The sequence below is a fragment of the Centruroides vittatus genome, unplaced genomic scaffold, assembly GCF_030686945.1.
Source record: "Centruroides vittatus isolate TY-2023 unplaced genomic scaffold, ASM3068694v2 contig_4, whole genome shotgun sequence".
Classification (NCBI taxonomy): Eukaryota; Metazoa; Arthropoda; class Arachnida; order Scorpiones; family Buthidae; genus Centruroides; species Centruroides vittatus.
The window spans coordinates 1,729,466-1,756,022 of record NW_027122214.1 but is presented as its reverse complement, the minus strand read 5'-3'; the positions used below and the strand labels follow the sequence as shown (position 1 = coordinate 1,756,022).

The window sequence follows — 26,557 nt, the reverse complement described above, 5'->3', positions numbered from 1 at the left end:
CTTAGCCACTGATTATCTGTCCTTACATTATTATAATATATTAATATAAATTAATTAGTAGAATTACCTTTGCTATTATTTAACTTAAAGATTACATTATAATTATAATCTAACTAAACATTTAAAGTTAATTATCTCTATCTCAAGTGTTAAACCGAACCAAAGTTAAGTTTACTACCTAAATGTGTAAGAAGTTTTACTGATTTATAGTGACCAGTCTAAATAATAAAAGTTTCTTAAGTATTTTTTAAAAAAATGTTTTATTTCTTTAAAAAAAAACCATAAATTGCTGGATAAATAGATAGATAACACTTTATTGCACCAAAAATACATTTGCGCTGGATCCAGTTGGAATGATGTTGGTCCAGCAAAAATCCAGCTGGATTGAAAACACTGCTGAATTGCAATCCCTAATTGCAATCCAATTAAAGAACAAGATAACAGTGTCTATTCAGACAAACAAGAAAATGTTGTTCTCTTCTTCACCTGAAGATGACATTTATAAAATGTTGAAAATTCTTGTGATTATGTTATAAATAATAAAAATGATTTAACACTAATAGATAATGGTTATCTTGATCTTTAATTGGATAATATATTGGTGTAGTGAACCTAGTCATTACTTTTAGGATTGTAATCCTGGGGTCCAGTTCAAAAAGGGAAACCTGAAATCTTGGAATTAAGTAGACAATTCTTAGAGGAGTTTGAGATTAATATTATGTTTAATGGAATAAAAGAAATAAGACACCATTTCCAATTGAGTTGTTCATACAACCATTCAAGACTCAAGTTTACATAATTTGTGTTTTGTGTAACTAAAGAATGCATGGATATGATGTGGCAATTGCATAACATCCTCTTTCTTTACTGGAGTGAATGGGTTGTTATGTCAATACTAAGAATTTTCAAATTTCAGATAAATAAAACATTAATAGACAGTTCAAAATTAAAAAATAAACTAAAAAATAATAATTATTTTAATTTGTTTCCTAATATGTCTTTATGCAATGTAGAAAATGTGTTTATCAATAGTTTAATCACAATATACAGTAACAAAAATCAAAACATTTAATAACAGTACATTGACTTCCTGTACATAAGCATGATAATGTTGTTCCACTACATACAATCGTATATCTGCAGGAAATGATACTCATACAGTTTGTTTATTCTTCTATACTAGTAATAACTACTGGTTCAGATTTAAATTATTTCATATTTTATAAGATAAAATTCACAGTACTTTTCAAAATTTATTGAATCATAGTATTCAATATACAATACCTGTAAATTTATATTCTAAAAGTACATCATCAAATATCACAAAATAAAAGGTTGTTTATTGTATTATATTGTCATTATAACACTTACCAATATATCTACAATAATGAATTAGAAGGAAATAAAATACTTAAAACATTTCATATCACAAGCTACTATTTTTAAAAAATAAATATTAAAATTATTTCCTGAAATGGAAGCTTAATCTATGCATTCAACTAAGTAAATAATAAAAATTCTAGTTTCTAAATATAGAAGTATTTTTCAAAAACAATAAAATATTTTCAATATTCATTAAATTAAAATATAATTGATCTTTGAAATAGGATTACCTTTTAATATAAAAATGAAAATTCAATTTATTTATTTGAATATTAATACTTTACCCAAGTTATTTTATTATATTTCCTCATTGACAAAGTTATATTTTAACTTGAACGAAAGAAATTAGTATCTTAAAAAATATTAAACAACCACCTTTAATCTAACAATTAATTATAATTAATTGCTGGATTAAAAAGTCTTATTTGTTCTATTTTAGTCATTTTTAGTCTTCTGCAGTTTTCTATAATATTTTCTTTAATGAAATGAAAAATTCAATACAAATAAACCAACATTCTAAATGCATAAAAAATTTAAACTAAATTTTTTTGGAAAATTAGCTGTCAACTTTTAGTTTACTGGAAGATTTTTGTATTTATAAAGTCATTTAAATAAATAGATGATATATTGATGTAGTTATTAATGAAATCAGGAGTTTGGTTCTCGAAAATTCAACAAATCAACATATTTAAAATCAACATATTATTTATAAAATTTATTAAATCTTTTTTTAAATATTAATACTATAATTATAAAAATTATTAATTATTTTAACAAATATACATTAAAAATATTTAGTAATACAAAGTAATTATTTACTTTTGATGATTGAGGAGTTTTGACAACATAGTGTCTAGATTTTTTAACTCCATTTGGAACAGGTCTTCTATACAGAACAAACTTGCTTCTTCTTCTACCCTTTTCACCTTGAGGTAAACATCCATTGTATCTAAGAAACAAAAGTAATTAACATGCTTGATTGACAAGGTTACACTTGTTTAAAATTTTTAATTCAATTCATTATTATTTATGAAAATTTAAATCCAATCATATTATGTTTCTCTTAGAAACATACTTATTTATTCTAATTTACATACTGTATATTTATTAAAAATATTCTTATAGGTATTATGTTTATTTTAAAAAAATATTTAATAAGAATAGATAAATCCAATCCATCAGTAAACATACAAAAACAATTCGTAAAAATTCAGAACTCACAAAATAAACATCTGAGGATAATGAATAGTATACTTATTGTAATGACTGTAGTTCTCTCTTTTATACTAGAAAGCAGCCTAGAAATATTATGGCTTAATAATAGCATATACAGTACATCACATTACAGAGAGCAGCTATATCAAACATATGCCACATAGTCAGGAAATTGTTAAATATGGATACATATTGTACATCAATAGCATGAACAATTTTCTGTAGCTATGCCTTGACTTTGGTTAATCATAGTATTAGATACCAGTATCAACCAAACTGGATGAATCCATCAAAATAAAAATTATTATATTACTTTATATAGAAGTTTTATTAAACTGCTAAGAATTTTGATTACACAAAGATTCTTGCTTTATATACTAAGAATGCAATTAAAAATTTAAGTGTATCTTCTCCTCCCATTTCCTTTTGTGAAATAGGTTTTCCTATAGTTTATAGTCTAATTTATAACAAAAATAAAATTAGCAAATATTTAGTAATTGATATTTATAAAGAAATTTTAAGTCTATTAATTTTGAGTCTAAATTCAGTTGTTTAAGTTCAATATACAGTATAGTATTTTATTAGGCTACAATTTTCAAATTGCAAACCTACACATTTCCATTTCACTGTCTGTCCTTTGTTAATCTTGAGAATGGAGTTAGCTAGATAAAAATTAAGACCAGTTGTGGAAAGCTTAGAGATCAGAGACTCAACTAACTACATACAAACTTCTAATCTGGACAAGAAATAAAGTAATTTCAATTCAAAAGTCTCTTGAAAACAAAGTTAAATACATAAAAATTGCAACTTGGCATGTTGGCAATATTGCAATAAGTACTTGCTTGTTTCTTACTTTTTTTTTGCATGGTATAAACATTATATATATATATTGCATATTAGGTCATAAAAAGATTATTATAATGAGAACAGCTTTTCCAAAAATAAATTTTGAGTAAGGTGTTTAAAACAATTGTTTTAAACACCTTACTCAAATGTAAAGTGTGTTTAAAACAAACACACTTTACATTTTTAAAAAGTTTTGATTTTTTCATTTTATAATATGACATTACAAATGTTCAATTATTTAATTTTGTTAAAAATCTCTGCATGATATTAAGTGCATGAAACTTGAATTATATGTATACACTAATTCTGTTTTTACATAGTAGATACATGTCTGAAAAATCCACACACACACACACAAAAAAAAATACTGTATGGAAAAATGGAAGATTGGTTCCAGATGTTAAAAATAACAATAAACCAATTAATATAGAATGTGCTTAAACAAAATATTTCAACTTACTTATTAACAAAATTTAATTTCATTTTTATTTGACTTTTTTCAATTAAATGCCAAAATACCTCTATCTTTTAACACCAAATAGCATAATAAAAGTAAGGACAAATATCCTAAAAATGTGCACAAATATCAAACTTATTTTAAAATTAAATACATTTTAAACAACGTCTTTTTAAGTACAGAAAGGTTGTTTAACATTTCATCGACATAATCAGGATCACAACTAACTGAAATTGAAATTTTAGTCAATCTGTTCCCTTAATCTCCAGAAATGTCAGCTTTGAAGTAGCAAAGTTCAGTCTTGATCAGTCCTCCAACATCAGCTTCCAAACCATTTTCATAAAATTTTTCCTTCAGTTGGTACCAAAATCTCTCAATAGATCTGCAGATATATCAAATTCCACAATACGTCAGTATAATGGGCAGTGACCATGTCTGGCCAGAAGATATATACTTGATCAGGGTAGTATTTCTTTAGAAAGAAAGTATTTCTTTAGAATCTAGCTTCTGAATGTATTCTGAATAATAATATGATGGAGAGCCATGACCACTTACAGCAAGTTTTCTGCAAGTTCTTCTTGCTTTATCCCTGATGTCATACTTATATATGCTGTGGAACTTCCATTGCAGAGAAATGTTTAACTGTCTGAGATTTCTCATTTTGTAATTTTCAGTATAAAATCTGCCAATTACATTTATTTGATCAAATTCATTTAATCCTTCAATTTTCAGAATGGAACATTATTTACACAAACTTTTTCAATAAATGGAGTCAAGAACATTCTAGAAAGAACATATGCTGTCTCACGCACACATACAATTATTCAAAATTATTGGAAAACCTTACTGAAATCTGTGCAGATTTTTAGGATATTAAAAGAAATGCAATTATACAAACAAATCATCAAACTTCAAATTAAATTAAATTTTCTATGGTAGCTGTATTCTATGTTGATCTAGTAATAGTCTCTTTAATCCGAAAAATTGACAGTAGACTAAACTTAGTTAAGCTGTGAGGCAGTCTACCATCAATTTTTCGGATTAAAGAGACTATTACTAGATCAATTCAAATTAAATGTTTTATCATTGCTTTAATTCCAGAACAAAGTCAGAATAAAAGAATGACCGGGTGAGATAGGATAGGTGACAAGCAGCTAAATAAGCAAACTGATGACATGTTTCATATAAAATAGGCTGTCATTGGGTCATTGAAAACAGCTAAGTAGGCAAACTAATCTAGATGCACCTATTATTGCTGCATGTTTAAAAAAGGTTGTAAAAATAGTTAAATCTTAAAATTTACTCGAGCATATGTAGCAGCATTAAATGCAAATTCTAAGAATTTTTTTTAAAATAGCACTATTCTAGAGAAGGAAGTATGAATATTTTTTCTTAGAATTAAAATAAAAATAATTTTTTAAAAAAGACAAATTTATTGAAACATGTTTATTAATCAAACAAACTGAAAAAAAGAATTGAACTTTATTTTCAGGCAAAAATCAAAATTATGTAAAAAAAAAAGTTGGAATTGGGTAGACCCAAATATTAAAAATGATAAATTCCATTTATAACATAACAATTTTTAATATAAAAGTTTTGGTTAATAGGTGAAAAATGGAATAATTGCACTAGTATCTAAAATTATAGTATTTAAAGAAAATTGTTTTGACTTGTATCTGTAGATTTTTCTTTTAAATTTAAAAAATTTAGTTTTTATAACTTAACCATGTACAGATTTAAATAAGTTTATTAAAAAATGTATTTTATTTATTATATTTATATGTAATACATTAAAATACATTTTTTAAAATATCAATTATAGAAAACTTAATACATTACTAAAACAGATTCAATCTTTCAATCTTTTAGAAAAAGTAAAATTAAATAACAGAATAATAAATAAATTATTCTAAACAAATTTCTTTGAAAATACAAATAATAAAAATCAAGAAACTTAAAAAAAAATTATTATATGAAGTATGCATATATACTAGAAGTAACTGAAAAGGAAATTCAAAATTTAAAGGGAGGGGGAAAACATTTCTATATTTTATATAAGAACTATGAAAAAAAACTAACTAATGTTTTCAAAAAAAAAATAATAAATAAAAATAAATATAACCTTTATATTCCATTTGAAGATTTACTACACAGATATTAGTCTAAATTCTTACCTACCAATTCAATGAAATCATCATTACTGGTATATAATGCTTGCTTTATTAATAAATAAATCATGTAAAAATCAAAATAATGATTATCATAAACATGCATTTTTATTTAAAACAATGTTTACTCTAGTCTTGAATTAGTAATGAATGGCAGTAAATCATTTCAATTATTTTATTTAAATAAGATATTATTTAGATAGATATTTATAAAAATTTATCAAAAGTTTTCTGTAATATTGTCTTTTTCATTGACTATATAATCTTAAGATTTTTCATGCATTCTGAAAATTCATTACAAAGAATAAATGCCATAAGAAGTATTGATCTTACAAAACTGACAGTAACCAATTTGTATTAATGAATAATCCACAGTATTTCCAAGTATAAAAAATTTATTAAGATACATTTGAATAAAATGTTTTTCAGATTTTCCATTTTTTTTCCATTAATTTTATGTACAATGTTTATATTATTACAAATTAATTTACAATCAATTAATTATAAAAATATACAAAATGCATACAGAAATACCAAATTTAGTGTGGGATTCACTATGATATGGTTTATAATATGCACAAGCAGATTCAATTAATCTGTGATGTCACAATAATGGATTATACTGTAGTAATCATTGCACATTATAATCATTAAAACATTATTTACAGCAGGGGTGAGCAACCTGTGACTCCAGGTCGCATGTTACCCACATAAAAATTTAGTGCTGTCCATGTCACACAAAATATTAATAAATATAATCAATCTCCAGACTTTAAGAAAGTATGCAGCAAAGATTTTAATGTTATTTTCTACAACTTAGTAATCAATTTTGCTTTCTTTTCTCTTGCGTGGGACCTGCATAAGTTCAAACGTTTTAAATGTGGCCCTTACATAGAAAAAGGTTGCCCATCTCTGATTTACAGTATAAATTCTCTTATACATAACATAATCATTTTCAAAATATATTTTAACAAAAAATGTCATAAATAAATGATAAAAAGTCAATCCAAATCACTTTAATTGTGCTATTAACTTATATATTTATTTGAATAAAAAGTTACACATCATTTTAGAAAAGTTCAGAGAAATTCATAGTTACACATAAGCACCTATTTAATGATTAAAAACTTGTACAGCTTTTTTTATATTTTTACTTTGACATACTGCTGATAGCAAAGTTGTCACTTTAGATTGAGAAGAATTGGCAAAATGGCTAGCAGCATTCAGTTCAGCTGCTCACACCATGTTATCAGTGGGACTGAACAAAGTTTTATTTTTTCATACATATGTTAAAAGGACTCCTATGGCATAATTTTAAATAATGATTCAAATGAACAATTTAAAGCAAAATAAAAGATAAAGCATTAATGCAAAATAAGCATTAGAAAACAATTCAGTACTACTGACAGCTTCATGGATGAATATCAAAATGAAACTTTAAATTCCTAATTCTTATATGATACCCTTACATGTATATAATGAAAGTTGAGCCCAAACCATAATAGAACATTGTTAAAGATAAAAAAGTTAGTGACAAAATAAAACAATAAAAATTTGGATTTGTTCTTTGTTTTGTATCCTCACATCCTGGAGTAAATCCGTGATTAAATAAATAAATAAATTTAGATTTAATATCATCTCATTATTAGTTTTTTATGGATTTTTATGCACTATTATATGTAATTTATTAAATGAAAAACTCCTTTTCAAATAAAGCAATAGTTTTTTTCCTTTTTAAATGAATTCACACAATTTAGGGAATATAATTAATATGGTTATTTTCTGCAATCCATACAACACTAAGTGGTGTATTCCTGTACACATTGCATAGACTTTGTTTATTTTCACTAATTTTAAGCACAAATATAAAAAGTGACAACAAAATATCATCATTATTACATTTTTTAAATAACTTTGGAATATGGCTTCAAACTAAAAAAAAAAATTATGATATATTTAGGCCAAGAGTTACAATTGTATAATGAATAATATAAAATTAGATAATACATGAAATATAAAACATTAGAAATATGGCTAAAACTATAAAATAAGAACAATTCATTCAAGAAAAAATTTGTATCCATTTAAAAACAGATTTTATCACATAAAAACAAATTCATTATACAAAAAAAATAATTAGATTAATATATGTAGTGATTATTGAAGAACTATTTAATAAGTTATATTTTAAAATTAATTATTAGTATTACTTATCAGTTAGACAGAATTTAGAAATAATTAGAATAACAAATTTTGAGATATAAGAATCATGAGAATGATAGAATTTTGAATATGATACCAAGTTTCACACAAATTCTTCAATAAAATGATAGTTGTGTTTAATGCTTAAAAGAAAAACAATTGTGTGTCAAACACATCATGATTTATTAATACTTTATTTAGAAAAAAAAAAAAATTATTCTTCCATTAGTCAACCTTGATTTTTCTCTGGTTATGGATGAGAAAGCATAAAAAGAAATTTAGGATCTATAAAACTTCTGTTATTTGAAAAAAAAAAAAAAAAAAATATTGAAATATGATTCTTAGTATAAAATAGGGGCTCACATAGTTATATATAGTCCTTGTCAAAAATAATTTTCTAGAATTTTATCTTGATCTAAACATTTATAAGATGATAATTTTCAATTGATAATTATTAAAAGTTATATCAATTAGATTTCATTTTGTTAACTTATTAAAACCAGAAAGAAATAAAGATAAGCTAAAACAATAGAGAAATAAAAACAAGAGTAAAGTTGAATGATTAAGAAATAGCATTAACCTAGTAAAAAACTTCTACACGTAGAAGAATTTAAAAAAAGAGATTTAAGAGAATTTTTTAATTAATAATTTAAAAATTGTTTTACAATATTTAATTAATCTGATTTATATTTTCAATTTATTTGTAATTAAAAGATATAGTATAAAACAGGTTACTAATGCTGAAATTTTTCTCATCAAAGTTTAATTAAAAATTTTGTAATTAAACATTAATAACGATGGAAATTTTTAAATTTTATTTATTAACACATTAGATGGATAATCATTTTCTTATAAAAACAAAAATAACTGGAAAATTTTTAAAAATATTTCAATAATAAAATTTAACAAACTCCACAACAATGTTACAAGTGTAAATTAAATAAAAATGCAAATCATTATTAAGAATTGTTTTAAAAGTAAACTATTTTCCTAATGGAATAAAAGCTACTCATTAATTCATGCATATACTACATATTTTTAGTTATATCTAGTACATAGAAATAAGTTGTAAATGCAATTATTGGTTAATAACATTTTAATTTTATTTCTCTAAATTGTCTATTTTTAAATTAAACATTACTACGAAAATTAAATTTTTCTCCCTATTAATTATGAATCATAAACTATATTTATATATAAAACTTGATTATTCCTGTTAATATACAACTTCTCTAATTAAATCAAATGTGATAATCACATGATTTTTAAATTTCAAGCATAAATGGAGCAAATAATTGTTGCAAAATGATGTCATCGCTTTAATTACTTTACTGTTCTTGATAATAGTAATAATATTTTAGTATTGACAAGTATATTGTGAAAATATAAATATCTTTATCATTATTTATTATTATGTTACTTGATAATATACTGTATATCTCTAGATTATGTCAGAATTCCTTATCAAAAATAATTTTTCAGAATTTTATCTTGATCAAATTTGTTGTTGTATTAAAATGTAATAAAGTAAATTACATACATTTTATATATTACTAAATAAATTTCTGACGTTTTTTTTGTGCTCAACTAATATATTAAAGTTAATACAAACTGAAATTGTTTAATTCAATTTTAAGTTTGACTACAACAAAACTTCATTATATTTCTCTAATAATAAAAAATTACACATAATATATTCATAAGACTTATTTTTCTTTATATAAAATCACAATAATAAATCATTAAAAACTGCAAGCCTTAAAAACTTTTATAGATAGGAATAAATTCCACAAATGCATAAAAATAACTCAATCATTATACTTATAAATCAGAATAAAGTGCATTTTTCTGTAAATATATTTATTAAAACCAACAAAAGTAAAATAATGATTAAACTTACCCTAATAAAACGAGTTCACCATATTTCAGAGTCTGTCCTTTATTAGGATTTAGTTCTGTTTCACTCCTGCTGTGTTCACTATGTTCATGATGTGGTGTGGATGGACCCGAACTTCCACTGGAACGATCTACTGATGATGAACAGCCGATAGACTTCGGATTATGGGAACTTTCAGCACTAAGGACCATCATATGAGAAAATAAGACTTAACTCAAGCATTTACAGACAAACGGAGAGAGAAGACGTCAGTATCGATCTGTGTGAGCTCCTAACACAGCAAGCAGTTTGTGCAGTGTCAACATAGCAGTCACAGCTGATCGACCTCACCCCCTGCAGTCGGGTCAGTAGGTTGCTGCTGCTGCTGCTGCTAGGACCCCACCAGATAAAAATAATGTTAAAATATAAAATTAAAAAACCCCTAGTATTTATAAATGATATTCTAGACAACTGGTAATTCGACACAGCAACAGAAATTATAAATATCAAAACTATATTTTAGTATTAAACGAAGCAGGATATGATGTCACCACTGCGTTTCGGGACAAACCGAATCAATTCCTAGAAACAAAGCAGATGAAAATTGATCCTGTAAATCGTTTACAACTAAATCGTAAACATATTTCCGCCGATATTTAAACTTATTAGAGAAAATTAACTAGTTCTTGAATTATTGAACTTTGTAACGCGATGCTAGAATAATTTTAAACTTTAAAATAATGACAAATTTCACGATCAGTAATTAAATCATTACGTAGAGAGTCGTTTACCTTTACACGCCAACTGGAAAAGTGGCAATTATGTTAGAACAATGAACGAAAATAAATTTTTACACCTGCACATACACACGTTTAAATAAATAAATATTATTATTACGCTCTTTTTTTTTCGTAATAATTAAGCAAAACATATGTTTAAACGTGAGAAACATGTTACGATTTCCTAAATTTTTTTAAAGCTTAGCTTCATCTTTAATAAATTTTTTCCCAAAAGGAAACGTTGAACGAAATCTGATATTAACTTCCAATCTGCTATAAGAAAATCGTTGGACGTGACAATATTCGACACTCGTGTCAGGGACGTTTCTTTCACGCAACGCTATACACGCCCGAGGGGGCAATACTACATTAAGCTTATCCTCCTCAATGAGTGAAAAATGCCACTTTGGATATGACACGTGACTATTTAAAAATGGAATCACACTATCTACTTCTTTTAAGTGAAATCGGGTGCTGATAAAAGCATTTAATTAATTTTATTTCATTCTGTTCTTTTAATAATCAATCGACAGTTCGGTAGAAACGTGCCAAGCTATTCAGCTCGGTCACGTTCCGACTGTCTTTAGCTTTATTAATGCGAATAAACGTGACACTTCACGAATCACGATGTGTTCTTATTATCGAATGAAAAATCCTTACGAGAAAATGACCATATATAGAAACATACGGGAAATATTAAAAATTTAGAATTATAAATCATACATTAATTCCCAGAAAACTGAGAATATATAGGCCTATCTATACACGTTATACATATAATTTATGATAAATATATAAAGAATAAATTTTGTAAATGTAGATAAAAATTTAACAAACAGGAAAGATGGGTTTTAGAGATAGAAATTCAGGCAAATATTCGTGATATGTATTTATTAAGCGAGTACGCAGCTATTAGTTTATGCGAAACGACTGATGCATCATCACGTAAATTTACATGTCAGATATACTTTTGTAAGGGGAAAGTACGAATGTAATTGACGCCTTAATGTCCCAAATGATTCATATCAACCTTTAATATTTACAAAATGTTGCAAAATGACTTACAGATGACGCTTTTAGTTTTGTTTCTTAAAGAAATCCAGGAAAGAGAAGATCTATTCGGGGAATAAACTTCAATCGGGAAACAGTAATCTGAAATTCACTAGAGACAGAGATAATTAGGTGACACTTCCTGACTAGAAGAATGACTGGATCTATCCATTTATCTGATCACAACAGCGATAAAATGATTTTCTTCCTAACTCTGATTAGGATGCTTTGTAGCTTGTTTCTATAATTAAACAAGTGCTGAAACTGGTCAGAATACATTTCACAAAACAAAATAACAACTTATACGTTTGAAATAAATTCTAGGAATAAAAAAAAATTACTACACAAAAATTAAAGCTATCACCATTTTTATAGTATAAATTTTCTACAATTATTAATTTTAGATTAGCATTTTTACTCAGAAAATAAATTACTAAATTTTCATGCAAATTAAATTTAACAAAATTCTTTATTAGATGTATCATCCTTATAGTACAATTAGTTTATCGATTGTATCAGTTAATTTGTAGGGCTATCTTATATGGCTGATCTTTTCGCAACTGCTTTTTCTCCGAACAGGATGTCGCCATATTGATTCTTTTTCTTTCTTTCTTTGATCAATGTCAATTCAAAGATTGGAAGATATGGTTGTTAATAAGGATGCATGTTCTATCATCTTAACTTGCTATGCTATTATTTCAGTTGACATAACACGAAACAGTAATCATTTTATGGACGAGATGGTGTCTTTTGTATTATTAACATGCTAGAAAACAAGCCACTGGAATTTTATCTTAATACATCAATAGCATGACGATCTACCTACCATGTATACGCAATCATTTCAATAAAAACAAAGTTTAATATCATATTGCAATTTTATGCCATTTATATTACTTCCATTTTTTTCCAAAAAGCCATAAATTTTATTTAAATACAAAAATTTCTATTTTATCGAGATCGATGATTTAGAAAATTGCGTCGACTTTTTAAGTATAAAAAATAGGATATTATTAATTTTTATAATAAATAAATAGAGAAGAAACTTAAAAGGAGCCACAAAATGAAATGATAGAGATGAGTCAGAAGAGCCAGGTGACAAAAACTGATATGCTCCTTCAGAACAAATTTCTTCTTTTAAGTGGACAGCTCAACATGCCAAATATATAAGAAAATACCATGACAGCTAGAATTGAATGTTTATAATATTGTCACATCAAAAGGAAGGGAAAAAAAGACGGTTACAATATTATTAACCTAGCAAACATCGACCGTTATTCTCTAACACAGCTGACTGTGTTAGAGAATAACGAAATCACGTGTATAACAGAAAAATCGATTGCTAAAAAGCGAAAGGAGTCAGTATCTGTCTACCGCGTCGTTTATGAGCAGAGTTGAGTGACTGTACTACGTATTTAGAATGCAACAATGATAATGGTAGCGTCCAGTCGTACCAAGTGGAGGAATCGTCTGGGTTGATCGCTCGACGACTGAACATCCTGTTCACAATGACTCACCTTCATTAGACACTGACGTTCGCTAGATAAATTCACTTTTTGAATATTTATTACTCGCATCAAGCAATAGCAGCAGCAATTTCGAAAACAGAGGGATGAGCGTAATGACTGGGAAATTCGACTTTTTTACTCCATTTATCAAAATTAACTCGTAGTTAAACAAGAGTGCTTGTTATCTAATTGGAAATCGGCTATTAAAATCTAAATTTGCTTCGAAATCTCATTTACAACAAAAGAAATTAAACGCTTGGGAAGGGGTATTTATTCATTAAATAGCACGAAAATAGAATTTATTGTTCTAACGATAAAGGTCTAATTAAAGAAATGCATTTTCTTCAATGAGGTTGGAATTCTCTGCAGGATTCATTCATCCTTTCTGCTGGTCGAGAGTTCATTGGTCTGTTGTAACCATTTCCAGCATGTATTTTTGTTACCCATTCTGATTCACGATTTCTACTTTTTTTATATGTTTCGAGACCGATTAAACTACACCAACTGTCACGACTGTTTCCACTTCGTTTCGTTCTTCCATGGTTCAATTAATGGTGCAATACACTTCTCTTTGAAGCGTACTTGTATAGCTTGTTTTCAAAATCATATTTCGAATTTTTCACCTATAAATTCTAAAATTACGTCAGTTTTCGGCCGAAAATACGATCATTTTTACTTTCAGACCTACAGTTGTGTTTATCAAATGTCTGCTGTTTAATTATCAATATCGCTATAAAAAGTTCATATAATGTCTATTATGCTGTATATTGTTTGTTACTTCCAATCGATTTTTCAAAACAATTCAACAAACCAGGCAAACATAAATTTAATTGATCATTAACTTTCGTGAGTTTCGTCACGAAAGAAACCCATGACATTTTGGGAACTGCTTAAAAAAAACATTTGAAATACAACATAACAATTATGACTTATATAAAAAAAGGACAACGGCTAAAGTACTAAACAATTTTGTAAATTTAATTTCTGGTTATAAAAGTCCAGTTACTTGTAACATAGTTAAATAAACGATAACGAATATTAAAAATAAATAAAATTTTAATAAATGAACACAGTTAAAACATTACGAAATAACAACAACAATTATTATTGTGTCTATTATTATTTGTAAAAATAGCAAATATAAAAATTACTAAATATTTTTCAATAAATAAAAACCAATTATCTTTGGGCAAGTTTGTAGGTTGCGAAAAATATCAAACAAAATATCCATAACGTATACAAGAAGTGAATTTTCACATTCACATGTCAACTTTCAAATATTAGGTAACATTTTCACAAAAACGTAAGAAATTCAGTTAAAAATGTCAACTACCAAAGAAAAATTTCAGTCAGACAACTAATATAGCAAAAAGTCATTTTTATCATCATACAGAGTTCATTAATTAAAACTAAAAATTTTTAAAAACACTTTTTCGAAGTTTACGGAAAGCACTTTATTAATAATTTTTTTAGTCTGTAAAAAGTTAGACAATTAAACTTAACATTACAAGATGGTAAAAAATATTTTTATTAGCTATATCATGATTTCATTTATTTCTGAATGTTAGTAAATTATTATTTGACCGTGGATGACGGAAGCAGTTAAGGCGTCAATCTGCTGCTCTGGAGAATCCATAGTCAAATCATAGCAAGCAACTCCTCACGAATTTTTCATGGGAGGTCTAAACCAGATATGTCCAGTCCAGTCCCTCAACCATTTCCCTCTTAGTGCCCACAGGGCGGAAAGAGTTAAAAAAAAAGTCCCTCAACCACTTGGTTGCCTCTATTGTGGGCCTTGTCAAACTTTGCAGTATGGAAAAAAAGAAGCTTAGTGTCCAAAGAGCAAATAAAAATTTCTTCACAGACTTTTCTAAAAATAAGTGAATTAATTTATTTTCCATTTGCAATTTGTAACTTTGAACTTGCTTTAACAATCATATTATCTATAAATGAATGATTGAAACTTTAAATCAGTTTCATACATATAAAAACATCAGAATGTTTAATATCTAATTTTATTTTTGGATTAAAACAATTTAATTTAATGTAACTGATTACATTCAACGTAAACAAGTAGACTACTTGCAGCATACACAAGTACAGTACACTGAACTGCATAAACTAAATGCTGATAATTGTAAATAAAACTTAAATTCTAAAAAAAAAATTTCTTAGAAATTATTTTAATAGTAAAAGTTAATTTAATTTCTTGAACTTCACTTTCTGCTAAAAAGTAGTAGTTTTATTATCTAATTTTGTGAAATTTTTTAAAATGGTGATTTAAATAAACATTAAAACAGTTCATTCATGAAGAAGAAATAATACACAGTTTTCAGCAGTTAGTTTTCTTTGCATTTTAAGAGAGAAATGCTACAATTTACTAGGGTGTATAGATTTTCCTTCATCGAAAACTATCAATCATTCCTTAAAAAATTTGAAATGCTTTATGAGATACTTGCATATACTGTAACTAGCTGTTATCCACGGCTTTGCCTGTGTGGATTTTGCAATTTGATAGAAATAACCCTCCTTCAGTACTTCACTAAGATTCTCAATCATTAGTTGTTACTAATTTGGTAAAAATTACTGACTTTTGTTCGTTTCAAACTATGGACTCTAATACACTTAAATTCAAGTTTCAAATATTATGGGATTTTGAGATACGATAAATCTGAGTTTAATTTTTTTTTTTTCCAAAACATAAATGAAAATTCCTGAAGTATAAATACTTACAGAAAAATAGAGTTTTAGTTACCCCAACACTTCTTTGTAAACCATGTTTGTGGTACTGCCTTTCCAGGTTAAGATTAATTAAGCCTTAATCCTTTCCCTGTCCCCGCAGGAGGAATTTCGAAAAATTCCTTTTTAGTGTGCATTTTCACGACATACCTTAACTGTGTACCAAATTTCATCTCTTTAGGTTCAGCAGTTTGCTCTGCGCAATGATGAATCAATCACTCAGTCAGTCAAGACATGTAATTTTATATATACAGTAGAGCGTCGATAAGTGGAACGTCGGTAAGTGGAATGGCCGGAAAGTGGAACGATTTTCAGTCGGACTGTGTCGTGCTGAATCGAATGTTTTTGATACTAAATTTACTTCTAAAGTATAATTTTCATGTTTTTTATATTCTTTAATATATTTATTTTGTTTGTACAAAATGCAGAAATAATTTTTAACGATACGATAGCCTCGATGATTATTATAAAAATTTTCGTTAGGCTTAAAATCGACGAAAATTCAACACGAAGCGACACGCAACGGAGAAAAATTCAACAGGAAGCGATACGCAACGGAGAAAAATTTGAACATCGGACAGGTTAATGTATTTTTTCGTACAAAGTCGGAAACTGGAACAAATCATTAACTGGAAGGACCCCAGTCCCCAATTGGTTCCACTTATCGACGCTCTACTGTATATAGGTATATGATATACAGTTTACAGGGATCCTACCAAAAAGAAATGGTTTTGATATTACCACACAGCTTTATTTGTACCCAATTTTTTAACTTTGCACAAATTCAGTTTACTCATAAATTGATGGCAATACTGTCATTCATGAAAATGGTAATGCATTTTTATTGGAGTAGTGCATTAATATTTGTGTGGTTTAGAGAAAGCAAAAATTACATCACAACTTTCATGTAGAATATGGATGCAATGAGTTCTGTCCAATAATGCAATTAGAAAGCTTAATAAGAAGTTCTGAGAAACAGGATCATAGTAAATATAAAATGCTTTAGGCCTAAAAGTACATTAATACTGCAGACAATTCACTTTATACAGCATAAAATCTTTCGAAGTCAACAGAAGTTGATTTGCAGAATGTCTATAGAAACTAGAATTTCAGTCCACAGTGTAAAGGATTATTCATAAGGGACATAAATTTTCTCCTATAAAATTCAGATATTTCAGGACAATTCATCTGCTTTAGAATATGTAGTTTACAGAGGCCCAAATAAATAAATAAAGTGGATATATTAACAAGCAAAATTAATTTAGGGGCTCTGAAAAACCTTGTCAATTTGTAGTAATACCATTACATTCTCAGTGCTTAACAATGTGTGGTACTGTACATTCATTTTGTCTGAATAGTGTACATTATTACACCAATTTGACATCATTCTTACAGTTTCCTAATGAGAAAGTGAGATTAATGATATTGATAAAAGTGTATATTTGGAAAAAATGGGTGCACCTATGGCATACAATGGATATATTACAGTATGCCATCGAACAGCACATTGGTGAACTGCAATGTACAAAAAATGTCTGATATTCACTGATGAGTTCACTGCTGCAGCAACTAATACATATTGAACTCATTGGGTTATGGTAAACTCCAATGAAGCAATATGGCTGGCTCCATGGTTGTTTTTAGCAACTTTATAAAATAATCATAAAAATTGAATAAGACAGTTAGCACGTAATTTTATTTAATCACATACAGTGTAATTAAATGTAAGATCAGCAGATAAGCCTGGTGTTGCTCAGGCAAAAAGTAACGATAGCAAAGATTAAGATTATTACATTATAGCCAATCTTGCCTGTTTTCACAGAATGCAAAAATTAGGTCCCCGTTTCCAAACTAATTTTTGATGGGTTTAAAAATATGTTCGATTTCCCGCAAAAATGCAAAAATCCACATTTGCGCCTGTAAATCTTGCACATTGCTTTCTCTTGACACTTCCATTGTTAAGGAATACACTCCTTTCATCCCCATGTGGTACCCTACTAAAATGCAGTTAAAAACAAAAAGTTGCATATAAAATAGTACAGTAGAAGCTGAGTTTTTTAGGATAAGCCTTAATTCTTTTCCTCTCCCCCATGGGTGGGAATTTCGAAAAATCCCTCCTTAGTGTACGTTCTCGTGACTTTCCTTAACTGTGTACCAAATTTCAACTTTCAACTCCTAACCGTTTGGGCTCTGTGCTTATCATCATTAACCCATCTCGATTATATATATATATATATATATATATATATATATATAGATTTGACGTTCTAAGTTGAAGAAAAGCACTGAGATTGGTGTTATACTTAGTATGTCCTTTTTCCACAAGCACTTTCAACGCCTTTCTTCAATTTAGAATACAATATTTGGCTTGGGAAACACCCTATTGATCTTCATTAGATTTGATGATGATTTAAAAAGGACTTTTTAGTATGTCTACTTGAAACATAGACATTATAGTTTTTGTATAGAGTTCTTTTAGGCTTCATCAACAGCAGTAGCTAATGAAAATATTTTATCATCATCATCATCATTTTTTAGTGTTCATCTGTATTAATCCAAAGTTATTTTGACAAAATAAGTCTGCAAATGCCAATACAGTGCTGTTTGCTTCCACCATCTTATTAAGTTGCCAGATGCTCCAGTAAAAGCTTGTTAAACTATTCACTGATGCATCAGTTGTGGCTGAGACTGATGCATACTAGAATGTACCGAATTTTTACTCAAGGCCTAAATTAGTCCATTCTTTTTCAATGACACCTTAAATCAAGATAGTTAATATGAGATAAGGCAGGACCAATTCTTACCAGAATTAGTTGATGCAACAGAAGAATGGTTTGTGTAAGATAAGTCAATACCTCACACTGCAAGTCAAGTGCTGGATTTTTTGAATGAAACAGTTGAGGAAAGAATTCCTCAAATGTTTCATTCACTGGAGATGGAAATTCCAATATAGGCCCTCAACTCTACCTCCACTACTAAGGACAGGATTAGCACCCATCAATAAAAACTGTTAGCACGTGACAGAAAAAAGAATCACCCATCCTATGATCAAAACAAGTTGTTTTAATTATAGGATACACACTTTGTGCCTGATATATATTCAGGCCCGTTAGCTCTGGCCCATTATTTTAAACTTTCTTTTATGACAACTGTATAAGAAAAATGGTGTATTCACTTACAGGTTTGCAGAAACTCTATCCCAAACTGGATGTATATACTATATAACACTTCCAAACCTAAAAACCAGTTAGTAAAATAAAATTTATTAAAAAACAAATGTTTTCAACCTTTACAAACACCATCTTCAGGATAAGGCTGTCTCACTCACATCATCTGCATCGAGAAGATTCTCAACAGTTTTATCTCTGATCATCTCCAAATCTCTGGTTAATCGCATGTTACTCCAGAGGCTGTGCACTCTTACTCTGGAATGGCAGGTGTTCTTTATGGTGTTTGACTTCAAGTCTATGTATCCTTAAAATCAGGATTGAACCCAGTCTCACAAGTACCACGTGCCCAACTTGGAGTTACTGCACTTAATCTGTCATTCTTCATTTTTTACTTTTAAGGCACTGTTTATCTCCAATCTAGGGGAATACTGATGGGAGTCCCATTTTGGACACACTGTGTGAACTAGTGGTTAGACGACTGAAACAGCACATGCTTCCATCCTTTGACATCATCTTACTCTATTCCCAGTATGTCAATGACAATTTGATTATTTGGTTTGTGAACCACCCTTCCACAACTTCCTGGAGGCCATCAATAACAGTCTGGAGCAAAGTCGTGGTCAGCAAATACATTTTTTGGATCTCACCATCACTTGGAGTAATGGCGTTCTCACTATGGATGTTTTTCATAAGGCTACATACAATCTGTTCTTCATACCACTGTGCTCGCATGATCCTCCTTTGATACAATGTTTTAGGGGTAAAAAAAAAGTAACAACCTCCAGAGAATCCAAACTGTTTTGTACAGTCACTTATAACCAGTGTTTAAGTAGAATCCTCAAGAAGACATATGCAATTCATACATCTTCTTGAGCATTCTATGTATGAATTGCATTACAGGAGAAAAGGATTCTGATGCATGAATTGCATACAGGAGAACTCCAACTATGTTTTCATTACAAACGATAAGAATCTACCCAATGAAAAGTATCTTCTGGGATTCTGTTGCATGACCATAGAGTAGATCATTGCTATGAACACATTGGCGCTACATTTAGATCCCTTATGACTAGGGTCGAGAAACAACACAACTCAATCACTAGGAAATTGGGCAGTATGACTTTGATTGGACACAGATGTAGAGATTGACTTTGATAGGGTTCACCTTCTACATTAAATAGCATTAAAATTGCATCTAAAATATTTGCCTGGAGATCCTTGAGATATACAGGGCTATTTCTAGAGTAACAGCTATCAACAGCAGGGACACGGTTCCAATGCCGCATGCTTGGAGGAAAGTACTCAAGCACATTTAGCAACTATGTAATTATATCAGACTCCAGTTGTTTTGGAATATAGTTTATTCAGACTTTGTTGTTTATAAGCATTTAATCTTTTGTATATGTTGTTTTGTAATCACTTTTATTTTATAATGTACTATCAGGTAAGCCCGACATTGTTTTTATGTTTTTGCCCGAGCAGACATTAAGATTATTTTGTACTTCTAATCCTTCTATTATATATATTATATTATAGTATTTGATTTATATAACTATAAAGTTTATCTAATGTCAGGGTTTATCACATCAAGTGACCAATTTAACACATTTAAAAATTTCTTTAAATTGCGTACAGTAGAGAAATAAAGAATTTTTAATTTAAAATGTGTTAGATTGGTCGCTCGATGTGATAAACCCTTAAATAAGAACATTTGTAGTTATATAAATCAAATACTATAATATAACAAACATTAAAACAAAAACCATATAAAAAAATTGGTTATTTTAGCTTACTATTGTCATGTTTATCATGATACTAGAGTGGTACAAAATGGCAGAATTTCATTGTTCAAGTAAACAGCAATTGAAAATATGGTAAAAATTTAAGATACCATATTTTTTTCTAATGTTAACTGTAACAAACTTTTATTCACAGCCAAATATCAAATGGTAATCTACCAATGAATCAAATTTTGCAAAAAATGGACCAAATATTTAAACTCAGTACTCCTGAAAACATTTTGTACTGGCTGATAATCTCATATTATACAATTTTAATATTCAAATGCCACCATACTGCTGGGTTTAATAGCAAGAAGGGACTGTTGTGGTAGGGGACTGAAGTTAATTTGACCAAAAGTAGTGGTTGACCTCATCCCAGAAGCAAGGACGGTCAATGACTACTCATTAATACTGGTCTACTATTAATATTTGAAAAGTGATCCATGTTGCAGGTTCTGATGGTCCCCACATGTGATGAAAGTTGCTAACTTTAACATCCAAAAGATTTGATATAAAACTTGTTTAATTAATTAAAAAAAATCCTATAAAAATGCAAGAATAATTGTTTTTATGTGATCCTATAAAAAAGCTGGCGAAACCAGGTTGAAAAAGTAAAGCTCAGCAAAAACATCTAATTAAAGAAAAGTTTTGAAAATTGTGGCATAAGAATAGTGGAAGCAGATTTGACAGTAAGATTCAACATGTAATAATAAATAATAATAAAGAGGAAATGTTTGTAAGTTTGTATGTAACAGGTACTCTCTGAAACTACTCATCCGATTTCAAAAATTCTTTCACCAATATTTAGAATAGACCTTCAGGGTGGACATATATGAATGTTTAACAGAATAATATACAGCCTAAATTATATAAATTAAAAGATATCATCTAGGATTAGGGCTTTTATGTCCAACAGATGGCGCTAACTCTGATGACCTAAGTTTGCTTTACTGTGAGGCATCATGCTTTTCTGTGAGGATGAACTAAAGCAGATCATCTATCTATGTATATAAATAAAAATGTAATGTTTGTTTGTTCCTACCGATTCCTTTGAAATTTTGACACAACGTTGCATTCAAATACGCATGTGTTTTTATATAATATACATGTCGAAATTCCCCCCACTGAGGGGAGATGGACAGGATTAAGACTTATTGCGAAGAACTTGGCTTCTATTTATACTATTTTAGATGCGGTTTTTTGTGTTTTTGATTGTGTTTCAATAGGGAACGTCAACAGAATATACACTAAAAAGGGATTTTTCGATATTCCCGCGTGGGGGAGAGGGACAGGATTAAGGCTTACCGTGAAGAACTTGGTTTCTATTGAACTATTTTAGATGTGGTTTTTTGCGTTTTTGATTGCGTTTTAATAGGATATGTCAAGATAACACATACTAAGAAGGTATTTTTTGAAATTTCCCCACGGGGAAAGTGTTATACATTTATATTAGTTACATTTTGAGCCACAACAACACGTGGCCGGGTCTGCTAGTAATAAATAAAGTGAACATTACACAGACTACAGCTATAGAAAGTTTTGGATAAAGCAATCTCACCATGATAATAAAAAGGAATAGGAATAGAAATAAAAATTGGCACAGAAAGACTTCAAACTCTACTTTGTACCTTAAAATCATTCCATTTACATTAATTTGGCTGAATGTTGAAACATCTTTAAGCAGTACCAGTGAGGAAAATTTGGGGCAATGGGCTTACTTAGTTTCAAATTTGTTAATTTGGGGCTAATGAACTACATCAAATTATTAATTATCATCATTATTATTATTGGTAAATTGCACAAGGAAATAGAGTGGTAGATGAAGTTAAAGTGAATCATTCTTTGATTCCCTCTCAAGGAGAAAAAATTTGGTTCAATCTAATAAATTCAAAGTCTGCAACATCTAAGATATAAAACTATGGAAGTGAATTCATTGTGGACAAAATTTTTATCCACTTAAGTCTTGATAACCTTAAAACAAACTATATTTTCTTATATACTTATATAATAAAAGTTTTGTGTTCTTGGTCTATTTTTCTCTTATAGTATGGAGGCAGTTCAATCTAAATGAAGAAGATAACATACCCATATCACAGTTTGGACAGAAATTTTCATTTCAAATTTTGAAATAGCTGTATTTCAAACTAACCACATTCCTTAACATGTAAATCCCTATATCCTTGGCTGGGACAAATAGTAGCTATGAACTAATGAGATTTCGAACTATATGAGTTCAAATTAACAAGGATTTCCTATAGTTACACTCTTTTCCAGAAACACACAAATTCACATTTTAAATTAAAAATCAACACAAATTCTTTACAGTGCTCATTCCAGAAAAATATTTCCATGACTTCTCCAGCAGAGAGCTGAAGTTTTAAACTTCTTGGGGAGGAATTGAATCACTGCATTTCCATTCCATGCTGATCTACTTTGTTTCTGGCATGTAAAAATAAACTCAGTCCATTATAAGTGACTATTTGGCTCAGAAAACTTTGTTATTTGTATTGTATCAAATGCTGAGAATACACAAGAACTTTCTGAGTCGTGTTCAAACATCAGCATCTGACCTCCACATGGAACGAAAAGTGTTCATGAACTACACTCCCAATACTGATGTTTAGTTCTTCAGCAAGAAAGCATACTGAGACCCAACAATTAGAAAGAATAAGATTTAGAACCTTCTGTATCATGGAATCAGTGATTGCCATTGCTAGCCAAGCTGGATAAGTGGATTTCTGTCACTAGAAAAGAACTTGACCATTCATACATTTGAGACGGTGAGATAGTATCATCTCCAAGTGTGCATACACTGTCAATGAATATCATCTGGCTTGGAATCTGATTGGACCAAAATCTTAATCACACATCTCTGTTTCACTTTCAAACTGAGACCACAAGATGACATCTTGCACAGCAAAGATTCAGCCTTGGAGTCTAAATAGTGTTGCCAATAAATGCCATTCAGATGTTACAAGGGCATGTACTAGTATGTAATTTTTCTCTAAATTTTATATATTTTCACAAATTCTGTTTTTGTATGTTGTTCATCAAAAAATTACTGAATTGTTATAAGGAATCCAGTCTCAAAATCAAAACTGCTTTGCTATTTGAGAATATTCAATACATTTATAGAATATACAAGCAGCTTTGCATTATTTAAGTGGACAGAATTTTCTGGATTTCACAGTAAAAGGAGGAAATATGAAATGAGTTGCATGACAGGTACATGATATTACTGATTAAATATCCTAGCTTCCAGCTCTTACACAAGAACAGTTGATAGAGTATGGTATTGTGTGATGCTACATTTGATAATGCAATGAATGTAACAGAAAAGACAGCATAACGAAGTTTTAAGATGTTATAACCAAGAAATTGTGTAACTGACTCATATTATACAAATACTGTCAATAACATACTAGATGAATTCAACTGCCTCGTTGCAATATGAGTTTAAAATTTTATTTCTTACAAATTCTTACTTTCCCCAATAACCCTTAGATCCTAGATTGAAAACATGTATAAAAGTTCTATCAAAGATGTGAAGGAAACAGAGAGAATATCCAGGAAGATGAAACAGCAATGTGCATGCTGATTATTATTCAGAATGTAAAAGATTCCAGAAAGTCATTATATAAAAAGGAGAGAACTGCTGGAAATTTATCAGCTTTTATGTTAATAGGAATGCCTAATAATATCAATTAAAATGTAGACCAACATAAAAAAAAATCAGAAGAAAATTTATTTGTGGCATATTTATTCATATTTTTAGCATTTTCTGAAAAAATTTCAATGACAGATGATGATGTGATGTGTAAAAGATTTTTTAACACACTGTAGTAAATTTATACTAATGTTTCCCAAAGTGGTTCCCACGACCCCTAGGGGTCTTTGGAACTGCTGATGGGGTCCATGGCAAATTAACATTAATTTGGGGGTGCATGGACAATGTCAGGGGTCCTTGAAAAGTTTAATGAAAAGTTAAAACAGGCTCCGAGCTTCATAATTTGCATACATTATGACATTTTAAAATTTATTTTGTTTGTTTATAGAATTTTATACATTTATTTAATTTTCTTTTCCAAAACAGTGATAATTATTGGTTGTTTTTCATAATTATAAAAACTATTTAATGACTAAAAATATATAAATAATTCATTTATTTTTCTACGAAATTTCAGTAGATAAAATAAAAACTCATTAATTTTATATTTTTGTAATGTAATTTATAACCAAACAAAAAATACACTTACGTAAAGCCAGATAACCGGAGTGGTTAGTATTCGGGTCGCACTCCAGTTATCTGGCTTTACGTAAGTGTATTTTTTGATTGAATCACCGGTGTGTAAGGAAGATTGAGTAATTTATAACCAAATTAGAAATAAAGTATACATTTTTTTTTTGTTTTCACTACAGTAGACCCCATATAACATGGTAGATACGTTCCATGTTATATGAATCCATGTTGTACAAGTCACTTAGATTTTACAAATACATGAGCCGTTCACAGCCCAAAGCGATTAACTTACTTGTTATATTTAAAATAACTTTCTTTAGTAATCAGGCTTAAAGTAATCATGACGACAATTTTTATGGCCATTGAATAATAAATGTTTTTTTTTTTCCAGAAAAAAAAAAACAACTTTCCTGCCTAAACTGTCTGTATATATATGTGCCGCTGGCGGCAGTCATCCAATCAGCATCCTCGCTATGCTGGTAGCTCTCAAGTAGGTCTGCTGCTCGTCCACTATTGGTCCTGGGGACCTATTCTGAGCTCTTCCGATAACTGAACGAGAGCAGATTTGACCAATCCTGTTGAGACACGAGTCGGCCATGACAATCTGTCTCATTCTTTTACCGTGTTATACAAACATGATCACAATTTTTCCGCCATGTTATCTGAATCCATCTTACATGAACCCGTATCATAGGGGGGATATCTACTGTATATTATACTCATTTTTCAAAAACGAGCAAATTTTTAGCTAGTAATTTCGATAAATATTACTTTAAATATCAAAATGTTTTATTTATATTTTATTTTTACGTCACCATTCACCATTCAAGACTAAGTTAAATTTGTAATTTTGCTATTATGTAGTTGTGTAGTTATTTCACTTGGAGATTCATGGTCAGGTTTTTGCTATAGAGGGGGGGGTCTGTGGGCAAAATAAGTTTGGGAACCATTGATTTATACAAAAGGAAAAGCTGTTGGGTAAAAATGTAAATGCAATTTAAAACTGGCACATAAGTCAGCCACATAACCCACACATGCTTTCAATACTCATGGGTTATTTGCAGGAAATATAGATGATAAAAAAATGTTCTAAAGCAGGGATGAGCAACCCGCGGCCCTCATGGCATAAAGTATGAATAAATA

General features: G+C 28.9%; 1 protein-coding gene across 1 annotated transcript in view; it reads right to left on the bottom strand.

Annotated features, from left to right (window-relative positions):
* The window catches only part of LOC136976249 (protein pellino-like), a 58,305-nt gene that overhangs the window by 16,740 nt on the left and 15,008 nt on the right, over positions 1 to 26,557 (bottom strand). Inside the window, exons 2-3 of the mRNA XM_067271471.1 lie at positions 10,172 to 10,348; positions 2,203 to 2,332 (exon numbers count right to left, since the gene is read on the bottom strand). Of these exons, the coding sequence (XP_067127572.1) occupies positions 2,203 to 2,332; positions 10,172 to 10,348 (307 nt within the window). The remainder of the gene's footprint in view (positions 1 to 2,202; positions 2,333 to 10,171; positions 10,349 to 26,557) is intronic.